The sequence below is a fragment of the Rhopalosiphum maidis genome, chromosome 3 (assembly GCF_003676215.2).
Source record: "Rhopalosiphum maidis isolate BTI-1 chromosome 3, ASM367621v3, whole genome shotgun sequence".
NCBI lineage: Eukaryota > Metazoa > Arthropoda > Insecta > Hemiptera > Aphididae > Rhopalosiphum > Rhopalosiphum maidis.
This window is the reverse complement of record NC_040879.1, coordinates 16,506,945-16,526,453: the sequence shown is the minus strand read 5'-3', so window position 1 is coordinate 16,526,453 and position 19,509 is coordinate 16,506,945. Positions and strand designations below refer to the sequence as shown.

General features: G+C 35.4%; 1 protein-coding gene across 4 annotated transcripts in view; it reads left to right on the top strand.

Annotated features, from left to right (window-relative positions):
- Positions 1-18,442, top strand: part of LOC113555490 (probable nuclear hormone receptor HR3) — a 69,443-nt gene extending 51,001 nt beyond the window's left edge. For 3 of the 4 annotated variants that reach the window (XM_026959824.1, XM_026959823.1, XM_026959821.1), the window contains exons 2-9: positions 6,534-6,761; positions 8,483-9,059; positions 9,395-9,741; positions 10,409-10,578; positions 12,142-12,274; positions 12,753-12,977; positions 13,728-13,932; positions 16,679-18,442. In XM_026959824.1, the coding sequence (XP_026815625.1) occupies positions 6,534-6,761; positions 8,483-9,059; positions 9,395-9,741; positions 10,409-10,578; positions 12,142-12,274; positions 12,753-12,977; positions 13,728-13,932; positions 16,679-16,787 (1,994 nt within the window). In that variant the 3' untranslated portion in view covers positions 16,788-18,442. The remainder of the gene's footprint in view (positions 1-6,533; positions 6,762-8,482; positions 9,060-9,394; positions 9,742-10,408; positions 10,579-12,141; positions 12,275-12,752; positions 12,978-13,727; positions 13,933-16,678) is intronic. The other variant, XM_026959822.1, reaches the window with a different exon arrangement.
- The last annotated feature ends 1,067 nt before the right edge of the window (positions 18,443-19,509 follow it).

Genomic DNA, 19,509 nt, shown 5'->3' with positions numbered 1-19,509 from the left:
ATTTGTGTTTGTTTAAAATTGTTCTTAGGTAAAAAAAAGTCTTAAAAATTACGTGTAGGACTTTTCCATAATTTTTACATGTGTCTAAAGTCCAAGTATTTTTAGAAAAGTTGAGAAATTGTAAAATCAAAATCAAAATCAATGTAACGATACAGCCATGTATTAAGCGTATATTTTTTTTAACAATATACTGACAGTTTTTTTTTTTATATTCGTTAGTTCATTTCTATTGGAATGGGGACTTAAGTAAATCATTTTGGGTGATTCTGAGTGATCCACTGGCACTGAAACTTTTTTTTTATTTTTGATTTCATTATCGGATGTCAACCATTCAATATTTTATATTTATTAAATTAATATTTCATTACATAAATTCCAATTTGTTTGATGTATTTCTGGTCACCTTATTTACTTGCATATTATTTTACATACCTTTTATACGATTACGTAATAACATTAAAATAATGTATGGCAATGACTACAAAGAAACAACAATAATATAATTATATTATAATATCATTAAAACAACGATAACAGTAGTCTCGGCACTATCACCGATTTTTCTCGAGAATTGTCGACGGTTGTAAAAGTTGATTTTCTCTTTCTCCCATGGGAAAACAGAATTATTACAGAGATTGTAATTATTGTGGCAAATATTCACAAAGCTATAAAAATCCGATTCGATCGCGGCGGCCGCGGTGCATTATATAACTCGCGCGCACAACAATGTACACGAGTACACGACGATTCTAATCGTTCGCGCAGTCTTTATTCGTTAGAAAATAATAATAATAATAATAATAATAATAATAATAATAATAATAATAATAATAGTAATATTACGGGCGGCACAGAATTATGTAAGTCTGCGGAACTAGGACCGCGGGTACACGGGCATTATTGCATTGCCATTTCGCGTTAAGCCGGTAACGATATAAATGTAATGTATATTAATATCATATCATATTATATTATTATTATGCCTCGTTGCAACCCGTCTTTCCGTTATGTCCACCCGCTAATGTGCTGTACAGTTACGCAGCGTATTTACAGTAGTGTTGTACATGGTGTATTATAGTTCTTAACAGGATACAGTATTATTTTACCACAAAAAAAGTTTTTATTTTTCAATTTTATACCCCGAAAAGCGCATTCTCGATAACGAACTTCGTTACACAAGAATAACATAATAACAACGAGTTTATATTTTATAATATTGCTGTGCTCTCGTAGTACGCAATGCAACAAAAATATTGTAGCACATTATATACACGCATGTGCATATTACTATTATAATAATCGTGTAATTATCGATATTATTTATTAGGAATTTTCGCCTCACTAAATAATAACGGTAACGATAACGACGATGTGTTTGACGTGGTGTACACGCACACACGTACACGTCCGTCGTCCGCGCAGTAGAAAGTGAAGTTTAATAATAACTACGTACGTTTAACCGCAATTATATAATAAAATCGAGCGCGCGCAAACTCCATCCGGTTGTACACCGCGGTACCGGGGCGGGGGGCGGTCGACGGGCACGGCGTTTTTCTCTCTCTCCGCCACTCGTCACCATCATCCTCTCTCGCTCGCTCACTCTCTCTCTATCGCTTCGCACATCGTATTTCGCGCAAGATAGCGGTTTCGCAGAACTGCAACGACCGAGTGCCGGCGGTTTCCCGTTATATAAATTATATATTATATGTATATATACTATTACTGTATCATTGCAACGCCACGGTGTTTTATTTCCCGTTTGTTTCTTTCGGGCAGATCGGTTTTGCGTGCGCGAAAAAACCGACGCGCGCAAATTTTACGCGGTTCGCGAACGCGCCTTGTCGTTACACATAATTTTACTCGCGCGAGCGTTATTTTATCGCCGACGTTGTGGCGTATACACGACGCGAACGAAACGAAAAAAAAATTCGTATCGGCGGCGGCATAGGTGCAGCACCAACAACACAGCATGTGTATGTGCGCGTACGAATAATGGGTATGAATATATACCCACACACACACACACACACACACACACACGGCGAGCGGGTGCGATATATATATATATATATATATGCGCGCGTGTGTGTGTGTATTATAATAGTGTTGCGCGGCGCGGCGGCGGTTTCGTCGTCGTCGGCCGCGCGGAAACACTATCGCGCGCGCGACCGCCGCCAGCTACGAAAAGTCATTGGCCTCTAGCTCGCGCAAATACACACACATGCACACGTTGCACACACACACACACACACATACACACACACACATACTCGACTGTGCTGCGTTGAGTTGTGCCGCGCCGAAAACAGCCGCCGATGTGCCGTTCCACTACTTCCACCACTACTACAACTAGTACTACTACTATGACTACTATGACTAGTACTAATACTACTACTACTACTACTACTACTACTACTACTACTACTAATACTACTGCTACTACTGGTGAACTGTCATCTATTACTACTACACCGACGATTGGTGGGCGAGTGGCGGTGTTTTTTGCGCAACAAAAACTGCCGCCACAGTTATTTATTATTATTATTATAACAATATCATATCATATTATTATTATTGCATCGCTCATTTGTGCGCGCGCGCTCGTCGCGATCGAGCTCGCGTGGCGCGCGGCAACCGTAAGTTGTCGCCGTGTTTTTTCTCTCATTGTTTTTTAATGATCTCCCGAAACGAAAATACGCCGAATGATAGTCGGACGGTTTTCTTAAGCGTTGCACACGCGCCTACAGTAGTGCGTGTCGCTTTTTTCGTCATCAGACAACAACTGTCGTCGGGAGGTTTTGGGATCGCTCGGAGACGAAATGTTAAAAAAATATTTTTACATGTCGTCGCGATTGCCAATAACCGCGGTACATCGATAGTCCGTTGCGACGAGACTATAAAATCTGTCTTGGAAACCGCTAGCCGTCGCCGAAAATCTATGCGTTTCTGCGGTGCGAGGTGGTATACGTTTATGGTAACGTCCTCGCCGCAGAGACTTACTTGCGGTCAAAAACGACAACGGCGGCGGCGGCGGCGGCATGCACCGATGTACTTTTACCGCGCTCCACCACACGACTTGTTCTCTCCGCCACTCCACACACTCACACAGCCTGCACCGCCACCGCGGTAGTGGTGCAGTCCGCCGCCGCTGCTAACACTACTGACCTACTTTCTATTGCAGCGGCGGCGGCGTATACTTTTTCGTTTTTTCTTTATTCTTTCTACATTATACGTAGCACGCCGCACTCGTCTCCGTCGCGGGAGCAGTCGTCGTTTTATTCACTCGACGCACACCTATACACACATCACGTATATACAGATATTATTAATTTTTCATTTATCGCCATTATTGCAATATAACGATTATAATATACTTGTAATAATATTATTATATTCATTATTCTATACATGACTGGAACATTATTACTAGATACCGGTAGTGGTATCGCCCGCGCCGGAAAGGGGTTACGGTTCGGCCGGAGAACGCGCGCGCGGATTAACGGTACTTTAATGGGTACGATCTGATACGCTTTTATCGTGTATTATAAACTATATAATACATAATAATAATATATTATAGAGTAGGTAAAAATAATATTAATACGCACTTTGGTGAGCACTAACAATAACGACGAAAACAATATTTATATACATACTAAGTTTAAGTTTTATAAGTTATTGTTGTCTATATACCATCCGGTGAAAAGCGAACGGTTTCGGGTCCCAAATATCGCGTACCTATAAATATATATTTAATATATTATTTCGGACTACACGATCGCTCGCGCGCGCGCACGAGAGAGTTCGTATTTAAACTTTTCGGCTATTTCCGGCGACCGTTGACGATAACGTTTGTGGCGGCATTCGTTCACGCAACGCGTGCATTAATATATATATTTTTTTTTCGCAATCTTCGTCGACGTCGACGTCGTCGTCGTCGTAGTGTCGTACGGTACTCGTATAATATATTATGTTTGTATCGCGGTCCGCATCTCGGCGCGGTTAGGTAATTCTTCGTTTTGGTTTTGTCGAGCTTGTTTTCAATTTGCTTTTCTCCTGATCGTTTTGTTTTTATTTTGCAGTTCAAACCTCACATTAATTAATAACAACAATAATATTATAATTACAATAATAATTAATATTATTATTATTATTATTATTATTTTTATCGTGTTCGTTTATCCGCTTCGCAATCCGACGGCGGCGGCGTCAGCGGCGTGTTGTACGCCTGGCGTCGTAGTCTCGCGGAGTCTATTTTCGTCGCGCGGTTTACGCCGTTTTTACAATAATATATTCAAGATATTATAATGTTATATGTTACGCGTCGCGCTCGCACAATATGCAATAATACATCGCATAATGTATCGTTATTATTATTATTATGAGCTTATAATAATAATAATAATAATATACAAAGCAGTAATCGTCGTCGTACATAGTGTACGTGAATGTGTATATGTCTGTGTTGTTGGTAACGATCCGGCCGCCGCCGTCGGCCCTGTAGGTCGTTGAACTCCGCGGCCGGCCAGCTGACTATACTACTATACGGCTATGACTAGGACGACGACTACGGTGCTTTGTGGTGGTACCGTTGGTTGGTTTTTTTTATTATTTATTTATTTATTATTTTTTTTTGAGTACGAAATCACGCGAGAATTTACGCACATCAGAAACAAAACTATAACAATACGAAATAAACTACGGCAGCAATTTGTAAAATCCACTAAGACATCCCGTGGTAAAAATTGTAATATCAATAAAATATAATATATTATATTTTATATTATACATAAATTCATCGTCTACACTTGTATCGCTTCTCCTCGGTAGTGACGGATAATTTGTGCGGTGTAAAATCGATTTCATTAAATACAACGGCGGCGGCAACTATGACGACGTCATGCATATAATAATAATAATGATATAAAACCACTCGTATATAGTCGTCACCGGCGTCAATATAAAAATTTTCTTCTGTTTGGTATAATAATAATAATAATAATTTATATACATGCCAGTTCACTGTGTTTTTGTTTGTGTGTGTGTGTGTGTTTTTGTGTGTGTCGTACATTATATATATATATATAAATAAATAAAATATACAACAATATTCAGCAAACAACAAGGTCGTTGAACCTCTCTAGTGTGCAGCGCGAACGCGTATTACGTCGATCGCTTTGCTCAGCCGCGAGAGCCGCCGCTGTCTTTTATGTCTCGCGCGCTATGTGCTTATGCCGGAAAGCGTTTTTAAACTTGAGGATAGGTAGTTTTTTTTTTTGAAAAATAAAAAATCACCGAGATAACGGTGCGTACGACAGATATCGCGATGTTACGATAACATTACGCGGCGGGTACGACGTACACACAAGTCGTCTGTCGTTGCGATAGTGTTGTTACATATCCGACGGAGGCGACGTACGATAATAATAATAATAATAATAATAATAATATCGTTACATAATAATTATTATTATTGTATTATGCCTTACGCACACAGCGGGTACACCGTATCGGCGTTCCGATACATATATTACAATATATTATTATGATATATCATAAATCATAATATATATTATTATTTATTGTAATATATGCGCACCGCGTGTATCGCAACATTACATTATACGGATATATTATATATGTATTATATTATTCGCACAAAGGGAGTGGACCGGCGGGGACCAGGTGCCGGGAGTGGTGGCAAAGGGGGTGTAGGGGGGCTAGGATTAGAGTGTGTCTGCGTATGACCTTACGCGCGGCGTACGGTTGACCGATTATCATCGTTGTGCGTATACAGGGCGATACTTGCAGTTAATATTTCGGTACGAGTCGCGTGCGAATTGTTTATATTCGCCAGTAAAAGCGTCACGTATGATATCGTTATGATATCGTATGTGTGTATCCGACGTACGACATGGTCAATCGTGTATATGCACACAACTGTACGGAATATTGTGCCCGCCACATCGTGATCTATGGTACGACGACGTAATAATATATATTATTGCGATCATCGAGTGTATTCTATTACAACAGTGGTATCGTGATACGCGCATTCAATTCCGCGGTGTCCACTTGCTGCTGTGTGGGATTTAAGCGAGACGGCACATATAGTATATTACACCGTCCGCGTAACCAGACAGTCGTTTCGTTTTCGTTTGCCGGCGTTCTGTCACCGAAAATATCCTGTGCCCGATTTATAGACAGACGATAGTACGTCATGTACGTCATCGTCATCGTTATAATGCGTATAATACGTATCGACGTCTTCGTTCGTTTTATATAGACCCATATAACGAATTGAAGGTTCAGAGAACGATATTGTGAGATAAAGGTGGTGGTATTGGGTTAGTGAGAGAGAGTAAAGGATAAAACAAGTTTAACAATAAAGATAATAGGTTTTTTGGAAAAATATAACGTCTTCCAATTTATATGTCTTCCCATCAATATGATTATAATAATATGTCCTTAGTCCGTTTATGATATTATCGCAATAATAAGCTAATTGTTTTTGTCCGTTTCATGTGTTTTAGCTCAAATCGAGATCATACCGTGTAAAGTGTGCGGCGACAAGTCCAGCGGCGTCCACTACGGCGTGATCACGTGCGAGGGCTGCAAGGGATTCTTCCGGCGGTCGCAATCGTCCGTGGTCAACTATCAGTGCCCGCGCAACAAGAATTGCGTGGTGGACCGCGTAAACAGAAACCGGTGCCAGTACTGCCGGCTCCAGAAATGCCTGCGGCTGGGCATGTCCCGTGACGGTAAGTCTGCATATTATAACCCGTATATAATGTAGTTATATAAACGCAAGTGTGTATATATATATAACATACGACGACAATAATTTAATTACGACGCATTGTTTAATGTGGCACTACCGGCGGTGATGGCGAGACAAACTTTGAAAAATTGCAATCGGTGGCGAGCGTTCTATTCAGCAATGCCCTTAGTATCATCATTCCAATCAAATAGTCACAGGCTCCCAGCATAGGTTGAATTCACGAGACCCTTTTTTATTGATATACCCCATCATACCATCACCTGAAGATCCACCCACTCACATCTCTGGAAATGTCTGCGGAGGAGGGGGGGGAAGTCGACTCTTAAACATCTTTTCGTTTCGTCCATCACTGTACAGTGTTACATCATGTTATGTGTTGATTTATGTGTTGTCGTCGACTCGTCGTATCGTGTTGTTCGTTTTTATTTTAAGCCGATATCACATGATGATCAGGTGGGAGGGCCGAGGGTTGATTAAGGGTAATATTTTATAAGTTCACTTGTACGTTGCGACCCTTTTACGTTTATTTTTATATTTTATTTTAATTATTAATTTATTTATACTTAGTTATTATATTAGTTATACAATACGCGACCAAAACGACTACGTAAAATAAACGATGTAATCATCACGAGAACGTTTCGAAATTGGTCAATTGTATTATATTATGTATTCTATAAATATATCATACAACGCGTTTAATATATTATTATAATATTCTGTGCTTTTTGTAAAACGCGATTTATGTAATGGCGATGTCGGCGCTGGGGTTAAACTCACAATCGAGTCAATAACCGACTCTCGACCCGGGGTGTCAACGCAACCAAACACACACGCACGCCTACGCACTCACCAATGTCTCATCTAGTGGGCGCGCGCATTATCGTTATAATATTGGTGTAACTATTACCATCCAGTAGTGTAATAAATATACTCAATGCTATACTTAGCCCCGTCGTCACGCTGACGACAGATATTTGTTTTAACATTTTCGAAAGCACAATCGCAATGTTATTTTTATACTGTTTATGACATTATTGTACAAAATGCATTGTATCGGTTCGACTACCTGCTGTGTAGGATATTAGTATATTGCAGAAGATTTACTACGTCGGTGTTATAATAAATGCATATGGATTGAATTTGTTTTGTGTAATAGGTAAATACGAATCGTAATAGTTATGGTTATGGTTCAATTTTGCACCCACATAAATCATACATCTTAATGCATTAAAAGAGTCACATTACAAATCAGTGGCGCAACCAGGGTAGTCCACGGGTACGGACAACCCCTCCCCACTCTCCATTTAAGCCTTATAAAATAAATTGTTAAGTATATTTATTCGATTTAGCGTTATACCTACAATGTTAATACAACAACGTGAAGAACATGTCACAACGTTCGGCACATAAACTAAGCACATAAACTAAATTTATAGATCCATGCATTGAGCGAAGTATAGACCACGGTCTATAAGCAGAAGTGTATACTGTATATATATATATATTTATCTTAACATATCCAGAATGCTTAATTAAACGATATTTAACGTACATAAATTACGATCAGTTTGTGTTGTATTTTACACTGTATATAATTACGCGCGTATACTATACAAATGACAATATTTAACGATTTTTTTGTAATAATATAATTTAATACACGTCCGTTTTTGTTTTTCGGGTATTGCTCGTGTACAGCGGTGAAATTTGGGCGCATGAGCAAGAAGCAGCGGGAGAAGGTCGAAGACGAAGTGCGTTTCCACAGAGCGCAGATGCGTTCGTCAGCAGCTGCTGCAGCCGCGGCTGCTGCTGCAGCGGTGGCCGCACAGACCACAGCCATCGACTGCTGTTCGACCACGACCGGCGGTGGCAACGGCGGTACCGCAGCCGTGGCCGCTGATTCGTCAGTGTTCGACCACGACCAGCATGGGCAGCAACACGGACACGGGCAACAGCAACAGCAGCAGATGCCCTCCAGCACTGCCGACCACGGGCTACGCCTACACCAATTACACAGCGGAGGAGGGCATCTCTCGCAACACCATCATCAGCAGCAGCAGCAGCAGCAACAACAACAACAACAGCAGCAACTACAGCAACAACAACAGCAACAACAGCACCAGCAACACCAGCTCCATGGTCAGCAGCAACAGTTCAACATCAACAGCAATGTTCAACAGGCTTACGCAGCAGCTGCAGCAGCAGCCGCCGCAGCAGCAGCAGCCGCTGCGGCCGGCGGTGGTGTCAACGGAGCCAACGGAGGCACAGGAGTCGGGTGAGTACAGACAGTACATTATATTTAAGACAAACTTAATATTGTGGGTTTGAGGCCAAAAGGTTCTTGTTTTCGTGGTTAGGTAAACGGATTCGATTTTGTGTGCAGTGGCATTAGTATTTAATGCCACGGCGTAATATAATTTAATGTTTAAAGTTTACAAATGAGATGTTCTATGGAGTGAAAATACTACGTGGTCTATCGGTGAGCAATTCGAAAAATAAAAACTGCGGTAGTATTTATATTAGAACATTCTAGTCTTTGAATATAGTTATTACTATTATATTACAATATCATGTAATCATTTATCTAATGTGATCGGATGTCATTTGTAGATATGGAGGCAGCGGATACAACAGCAGCAGTGGAACAAACGCAGCCGCAGCAGCCGCATCGCTAGTGGTGGACACGTTCGCGGCGTACGCGGCTGCGGCCACCTCGTCAGCGGTGCAGTCAGGGGCTAACGGTTCCGTGCCGCCCCCATACGACACGGCGGCAACAAGCAGCAACTACGTGGCGGACAGCACGACACCGGCAGCGTCAAGCACGACGCCGTCGACGGCCGCGGCCACATCCACTTACGGCGGTGACATGGAAGTGTCGTCGGTGGCGGCTGTCGCTTCCGGAGCACAAGACAACTTAATGGCCGGCGTTTCCGGTTCTACGGCTGCGGTTTCTTCCGGTCAGTACATAATAAACGCTAAAATTTATAGTAAAGTGATGAAAAAAAAAATTTATATTATATCATCGCTTTAGAATGATGGTTCATCGTTGACAATTTCAAAAATTCAAATTTTTGTCTTGTATACCAATGGATTCGTGTTTTTAAACGCACCAGGCCTGCAGTGTTATCATTATAGGTTTGAGATTAAGAACGAAATGTTTATCGTGAAAAATCATAATTGTTTTTATGGTTTATCTAAAGTGAAAATAAAACATTATCAACGTTAATTTCACAAATTAAAAATTAATTTTTGGTAAAAACAACTGCTCAAAAAACACAATACTATTAAGTTTTAGAGTTAATAATAATTGTTCAGGCATACTTACTTTTAAAATTCCTATCAACCAAACAATTTTTCATTTTTCCTTAACGTTTGGAAAAAAGCTGAGATTGGCTGTAGATGGTTCTAAGTGACAATAATTATACAATCATATCAAAAAGTATTCTGTGCTTTCAAAACACGCTGCGTTGTAGGTTAGCGCTTTGACTCTGTGCACACACTTTCACAGAGCATTACAGTGTAGTACGCACACAACGCGGTTATATCGTTACATAACCCAATAATAATAATAATAATATGTACGTTTGTGTAGGTCTAATATTTTTGTGTTTTTACCAATTTTAGCAGCAGACGCCGTCCAAATCAGCGAGCTGCTGAGCAAGACCATAGCAGATGCGCACGCCCGCACGTGTTTCTACACGCTCGACCAGATACACGACGGCATGTACCGAACCGCCACCATGGCCGCGGCCAATAAGGCGACGGCCGACAAATTGATAATGTACAAAACCATGGTAGGTTATCGTTGGATATAGCCGTGTATGATATTATGTGTACCACCAATGGGTAGGCTGGGTAGGGGTCTTAAAAATCGTAGCTTTCTAGCTTATACATATGTATAACGTGAACGAAGTGCGGGTCATCTATGGCGTTGTAAACATACCCATTTCTAAGAATGTTACGTCACCTTGCTTATTTGGAAGTTTAGACGAATATTATCCATATATAATATTATAAATAAAAGATACGAAATCATTATTAATTCCCCCTTGTCCGTAAAGATGATTTTTATATGCGAATATTATCTCAATACAATTCAAACAGCGTTTTATTAAAAATTGGCAACTCTAAAAAAAAAAAAAAAATTAAAAATAAAACGGGAAAAAAATTTCTTGTATTATTAAAAATAGGAGTATTTTAATTGTATGTAGGATATATAAAATATATACATACCTAGTAAAATTGTATGGTTTAGGAAAAATAAGAATATATAATAAATACACAATTAGAATGGTGTTTTAGTGTAGACGAAACATATTATAAAATATCATAATAATAAGCTAAAAAAAAGTTTTAAGTTTGAATTATGCTATAGATATTAATTTCATAACTTTTTATATGAAAGATTCATTTTATCAATATATTTATTTACTATTTAAATTTTTTTTCATACCTATTTGTATAAACTAGATATAAAAATAATTTTGATTCATTTAATTGTGTTAGATTTCGAATATATTTAAACTTTAAACACCTTACAAACGCTTGACTCTAGGATTAAATACATGAACACATGACACGCTCCACTATATAGGCTAAGTAGGTTCTCTACTGGTTTATTCTGCTCGTTCTGTCTCAAAGACAGAAGTCAAGAAGGGTTAAAACCATTCAAACCTTACACTGACTAAATTTTAATATTATATTATTATTATATTGTAAATCCACTTGCATTATTTTTTTGATAGAATAGCATTCTAGTAGATAAAGTTTCGTGATATTATATAAATAAAAAAGTACTTTGAAGAAATCAATTTTTGGAATTAACTTATTTAATTATTTAAACTTGTTTTTAATACATTTTGTAATTATTATTTATAGACGTATATTTACATTTTACGAGTATTACATATTTTTGTTGCTGTTTTGATTTCGACAAATATTAATTTTTAAAAGTGCTTTTGGTTTTTATTTTATTAACTTTTGATTAAAAAGTCATCGCAAATATTTAATTCAAGCCTATCTTATAACAATTTTTTTTTAGATGTTTGTTCGATATCCGAATTAAATATTATAATTTACAATAACTTATTATTATATATAATGGTTAAGTATTCAACATTTTTTTTTACTTATATTGTCAATTAGAAGGATGAAAAAGTCATTAAAAAAAAATCATAAATTTAATCTAGAAATTGCATAAATACGTTGTAACAATGGATATGCACTTGCGGGTATAAGAATAAGATTATGCTGATTTTAAAATAAATTTAATATTATTGGAAAGGAGTTGGAATGTTGGATATCCCTTCCCACCTACAATACAATAGTAATTCATTTTGAAAATTTACAATTTTTAGCCTCACGAGGAGCTGTGGTTGGAGTGCGCGCAAAAACTAACGTCCGTCATCCAGCAGATTATTGAGTTTGCCAAAATGGTGCCCGGATTTATGAAACTATCGCAAGACGATCAGATCGTACTACTCAAAGCGGGTAAGTTTAGCATTGGTTACGTATGGTAGGTTTATGTTTAAATATCGTATGGATCAGCGAAATAGTTTAAGCGGCGGGATACGCACAGGATTTGGTCTATTCGAATAAAGGGGAATCAATACTGCTATAACCGTTTTCCTCTTGATGTTTAATCATGTTTAATCGAATGGTTATAAAGCCAAATGCAACCCACACAGCTTTAGCATGAGTAGTATATTTCTTATAAACGTTTAAGCAAATGTCATTCGAAAAAAAACTTTTTGCTTAAGTACCTAATTGCCGTTACAACAGAATAAAAAAGCTTCGTAATGGATACTTAAATATTTTAAAATAAATATTTGGTTGCTCTTGCTTTTATTTTGTCAGTTGTTTGCTTTCGATCTCGTCTGTGTATCATATATATCGTTTATATCTGTGCCTGTGAAAAATATTGGTAGTTTCATTATTTTTGAAACTAATATTTATGGTGTTCCAACAGGAAGTTTCGAGTTAGCAGTGCTGAGGATGTCCAGACACTATGACCTACACCGGGACTGCGTCTACTACGCAGACGCCCTATTGCCGGCCGACGCGTTTTACACGCAAGACGCAGTTGAAAAGAAACTGGTCTCGTTGGCTTTTGAAGTGAGCCGCTCCGTTGCCTCGTTGAAACTTACTGAAACCGAGCTGGCCTTATACTCTGCCGTCGTATTGCTGTCGCCAGGTTGGTATCTGCGTTAATGATAATGCATATTATATTATAAGTTTATTGTCCTGTTCTGTTCATCGTATATAACGATATGATCTTAGTTCTTTATCCATCACACATAGCCTCTGGGATGTCTACTGACATATCATATTGTTGGTTCGGAATCGGGATATAGGTACCATTCACCTATATCTGTATAGGATTCGTCGACGAGCACCATGGATCTATCCATTTATATACAATATAAGTAATTATATAATAGGGGCGGCTAAATGGTCGATCGCAGATATTTCTATGTCGATCCACTTTATTACAATTTATTATTACATATTTAATAACTTCACTAACAAATTTCATTGACCGCTGTCGACAATAGTTGTTTGTATTTTTATGGCCTCTCAATGGAGAAATGTATTTTCAGTGTATCTTTATTGAAATACGTTTGGCCACCTTCACTATTATATTATGCTTAAATAGTTCCAAGGATGTCCTAAGTGTCAGAGTCAGCTTGAAAATAATAACATTTTCTAATTTCCTGGGAGCGTTGTTAATTTTTATATTGACTTACGTTACATAGAAATCTCACACTAATAATTAGTGTAACAATTTACCATTATTCCTCGCAATACTACCAAATTTGTGACTAGTGTATTTTACTTTTTACAAATCAGTGATTTAGTTTGTTATGTAGCTGTATATACCTATGACCGTTTAGTAGCATTTCACATGAAAATTATTTTATTTGACGATTCAATTTTGTCACAGATCGGCAAGGCTTGAAAGGCACTGTGGAAATTGGTCGTCTTAGACAGGCCATTCTGCGTGCACTACGTATGGAACTCGATCATAGAACCGCGGGTGGCAAAAATACAACCTCTGTTGATCTACAACACCAGCAGCAGCATCACCAACAGCAGCAACAGCAGAATCAAGTGTGCGATGCTCTTATACAAAAGATTCCGATACTTAGGTGAGAACCGACGGTTATATAATTTAGGAATGAATTTTCAAAACTAAAATTGACAAAATATGATTACGTGTCAAGTAAAATAATATACTAAATAAATATTATTATGTTGAGTTAAATTTTTTATTATATTTATTTTTAACAAAATTGTTTTGAGCTTGTACATTACAAGTGAAATTAACTTCGGCTTTGTGTTTTAATGTTATTAATTGGTATTAAGTGTTCGAAATTAAATTAAATTTATAATACATAACAAACAGCTGCATAATATAATATGAAAATAAATTTAAAATAATATACGTAGTCACAAAGTATTAATTCATATTGAAAAAAAAATTGTTTTGACATAAAATACAAAGTTCTTATAATATGAGAATATTTAATAAACGATGAACTTAAACATTCAAATTTAAATATCAAGTTTCTTCATCATTATTAATTTAATCTGCTTTACCTATAGGTTATAGATACCTTATGGTATACTATTTTACGATTACGTGCCAATTCAAAAATTAGTTATCTTTCATTACAATACAAGAAATTATTTTTCAACTCATCTACTGTACTCTAAAAAATGTATTTTACATTCAATATTTATTTTCAAAAAGTTCTGTATGTTTTTTTATCTTCAAATATGGATTTCTAAAAATATATAATAATATATTGATTAATAATTATACCAAGGTATTTATAAAGGTATCTATAGTTTAAATTTAAATATATTTTTTATAAAATTGTTGTAGTAGAATAAATTATAGACTCACTTAAAAATTACTTAACTTTAGTCACTCTTTCTTTATACTTTTAACTAATACTAATCATTTTTTTTCGATAAAAAAAAGTTACTCTGAAATTTACGTTTAATATTTCTTATAATCAGACCAATTGATAATATTAAAAATTAAAATAAATTTGCCCAGAAAGCAGCCGCCTTGCCTGTGTATGACAATTCAAAATGTCAGCATTCTTACAAAATATTCATCTGTGGGATAGAAAATGGTTATTAGTTGTGATTTTTTCACGTGGCTGTAATATCTATAGCGTAGTTGTATAAATTCTTACAATTTGCACGCGAACAGAGTGTAATCGACCGAATAAAACATTTTCGTCTGTATTCTACTATTATAACAGATAAATGGCAGTAACAGTGGATATACCGATGTACGTACTGCCATAGTTCGGAAATACGATTCGTTTAGAATTTCAAGTATACAGTTGAACGCGTAGATGGTTATTCAATACATATACAAACACACATATATATATAAATGTATATATATAATATATATAGAGTGAACGGGGGTGAGGGGGTGATTATATTAAGGCTATTACATCCACCACTGCAAATGCCAAATATTACCGCCCCGCGTGTGTATGAATCAAATTTCCTCCTTGTAGATACGTGTCAGCTTAACCCACCCGCTATGCCGCTGCTCGTGCGATAAATACGAGTTCTGCTGCGGCAGTCAGTAGTACATAGAAAGGAATACGAAATATGCTCCTTACTTTTCCAATAAAAAAAAATCATCATATTTTGCGTGCTGAATTTATAGTTTAAGTACGTGATGCGTGGGTATATACTTTCATATATTTTAACAACAAACAAAAAACGGATGCAATATGAAAAATATATTGCAATGTATTTGTATTTTTTTTACAAAACAGTTAATATTAAAGAAAAACATTTATAATTTATGATGAAAAATAATATTTTTTTGCCATTTATATATAAAATCGATTAATATCTCAAAACTCATACATATACGTGATTTTTCTTCTATTTATAACTAATAATACACAGTTGGTCCAGTTGTAAGACTTCTTTTGATTTTTAATAAATAGACAAAAATATATTAAACAAAAAGTTAAACATTGCTTTTATATCTTTTTAAAAGTACGTACAGCTTATAAAACCGAATATGGTTAAAAAATTGGAGTTGTATTTCATACATTTCTTATTAGGCTTAAATAAGTTAATTTTTACTAGTAATACTGCCAGGATTTTTTCTGAGAGAGAGCCATCTAAAAGGAATTTAATTTTTGGTAGGTCCAAATTAGATATTAATGGCATAGCTATGTTTAAATTCCTAAACTTCTTTCCATCTAATACTGTGGTGTATAATTTTAAATTTATTATTAATTAATAAGTATTTAAATATTTAATTATTTACCAATATTTGATATATATAACTGAAAAAATAACTTGCACGAAAAACATAATATTTTTAATATTTAAGTTTGTTTATAATTAAATGTAATGTCAGGTGGTAATTAGACACAAACAGCTATAGATTTGCATGGTTATTCACTTAAAGCAATTTTAGTTTCTCCCTTTATCCTTTGATAATTCAATTATTGAAATTTTAATTGAATTCTGTTAAAAATGTAAAGTATATATATATAGGTATGTGAAAATATTGTTTTCAATCAGGCATTTAGAATTTTTATATAGCTTAATAACAAATTTCTTTTTTTCTAATCCACCTTCTTCGTTACTGTGACATCTTAACTTCTCAAACAGAGTAATTATATATTAATATTGCTTATAAAATTCTAATATAATCTCTTCATTCACGTTGAATAACTACTTCTTTGGGGGTATATTGTCCCCTCGTCTTGGAAAACTTTTGCTCAGTGTGTTTCAGCGTCATTACTTAATTATTATGAATAGGTACATGACAAAACATTATTTATAAATATAATAATAACATAATTTCGTGATGACTAATCCAATGGTTTTTTTCCTCAGGCAACTGGGAATGCTGCACATGGAAGCGTTAGCCAAGTTGCGTCGTACGGTTCCACACTTGGAATTCCCGGCTCTGCACAAGGAACTTTTCTCGGTCGACGGCAGTTGATCTGAGGAGGAAGGCTACGACGACGACGACGACGATGATGGCGGCGGCGGCGGCGACGGTAGCGGCGGCGGTGGTGGCAGAAGCGGTGGTAGCGACGGTGGTGACGGTGGTGACGACTCCTCTGCGAAAGACTCGTCTATGATCGTTATCGCGTCGGTGATCTCTTTGGCTGGTGGACTGCAATGAAAGCAGTAGCAGCAATGAGCAAAGTTGTCGCAGACGGGCTGTGTAACATATTATATTATATTATTAGTATATTATATTTTAATATAAAAATAAAACATAAAACGAAAAAAAAATTCGCGAAATCTCTCGAGATCACACACCGCTGTTACATATATATTATTTTATATTATATTATATTATTATGTATAGTGTTGTTTTGTTACAAGGTAGTGTCCCATATTATATATCGCGTGTTTATGTAATAGAATATTGATATTATTATTATTATTATTACTATTATTACTGTTGTTGTTGTATAGTATTTTTTTATATATATACGGGACATAAATCCCCAGGTATGGCGTAATGAATAGGTATAATAATTAAACACAATAATTATGTTTGTATGAATTTTTTCCCGTTCTCAAGGATAAGGACATTGCTTGTAAGAATGATTTCCGTAGCGGGAGGAGATCGCGAGCGTGTGTATGTATATATATGTGTGTGTGTGTTTGGTGTATATTGAAGAAGAGAGCTTATTTTCGTTGCATTCGTTTTGTGTTTGTGTACGTGTGTGAGTGGACGAACGATTTCGTTGTTTTCTGTTGTCTGTTAATCTTCGGATCGAGCGTTTGTTTGTTTTGGTACGACTACGTTAATCGTAGTCGACGACGATCCTACACGTATTGCACACGTCGCGTTCACACGTTATATAATAATAGTATATAAATCGATGAAGTGAAGTGTACACAATATCATAATATTACCGCGCGGAATATTTGTAACGCCGTTTGTCGCGGCGTATAGCGGTGATTATTGTTTATCATATTGTTTATTGTTTTTTTGGGGAAGAGAAAAAATTAATTAAATAATTTCGTTTTCGGTCAGCACACCTACCGCGCGCGTTGCACTTTTTTCATCATTGTCGTCTTTGTAAATAACAATAATAATAAAAATAGTATTTAGTGCGGTTCGTGTGCGCCGCTGTACAACACCCATATAATATACTAATTATATAATAATATTATTATGATTAGAATACGTTTATTATAAATTATATAATATATTATACTGAAGTCGTGTTGAAGAAATGGGGGAAAAAATAGTGCCGGCGGCCGAGCAGAGTTTATTCATCATTATTGTTTACTTTTTTTTTTCATTCGAAAACGCGTACATTTTATCGATGTAATTTATGCGGAAAACCGAGGAAAACAATTAATTAATAGAAATTCACTGTACACACTCGTCACGTCAAATTTTTATTGTATTATACTTGTACACACATACACACATATACACACACTTGTATATAGCTGTCGCTATCGTACTCATACACAGACTACTGATATCGAATAAATTCCGTGCGCGATATAATAATTAATATTATTATTATATATCATATTTTGTACACGTCGTTTAGGTACGATATTTTATAGATATTATTATACTGCCTATTATTACGCGTATAATATTATTACGTTGTGTAGATAGAGAAATATATATAAATAAATAAGTATAATATATTATGAAATGTGGCCGCCGCCACCTCGCGTTTAATTATAATTTTTATTATTATTCTTATTATTAAATTATGTGTTATGTGTTTTTGTATTTTGTATAAATTATTATGTATAAGAGTCGTCGTCGTCGTCGTCGTCATCTACTACAACAATACTTTTTTCTTTTTTTTTTTTACGTATCAGCGACTTAACATATGTGTATAATATATATATATATATATATAATAACTTAAACTATATAATATACATTATATATCGTGTGTGTAAAATAGTGGTAACACAGCAAACAGTTGCAGCACATATTATGTATGTATGTATGTATCGTCGACGACGATTATGGCACCGGCTGCGTATTTTTATTTATGTATACGTGTAATATATGAATATATCATATAAAAATTTACAAAACGCGAATAGTTTTAATTTGTTTTCGTTAATATTATTATTATAAAATGAATAGGAAATTTAACGTGATGTGGGGTAATTATATTGTGAAATTAATTGATAAGAAGACGGAGTGAAAATGTGTAAAATACGATTTTTAATATATAAAGATTATATAATATAATATATATATATATATATATATATATATATATATATATATATATATATATATATATATATATATATGTATATATTACGATAGTTTTTTACGGTAAAAAAAACGATGTATTGTTTTTTTTATAATTATTATTAATATTATTATTTGCGCCTGCCCGCAATTATGAATTTTATTAAACTTTGTCATTTTATTATTAGATAAGAATATATATTATATAATTATATATATATATATGAAAAACAAACAAAATATTTTTATGTTGTATACTGCAACAGTCAAGTAAAACACGCGCACATAATAATATATAATTTTATTGTATATTTTTTAAATTACGTTTATCGTTTGTTCTCGTATCTTATGTAATAGAAATTGAGATATATATATATATATATATATATATATATATATATATATATATTATCATTGGTCTTAGATAGTAATTATCATCATCTATAATCAATGATATAATGTT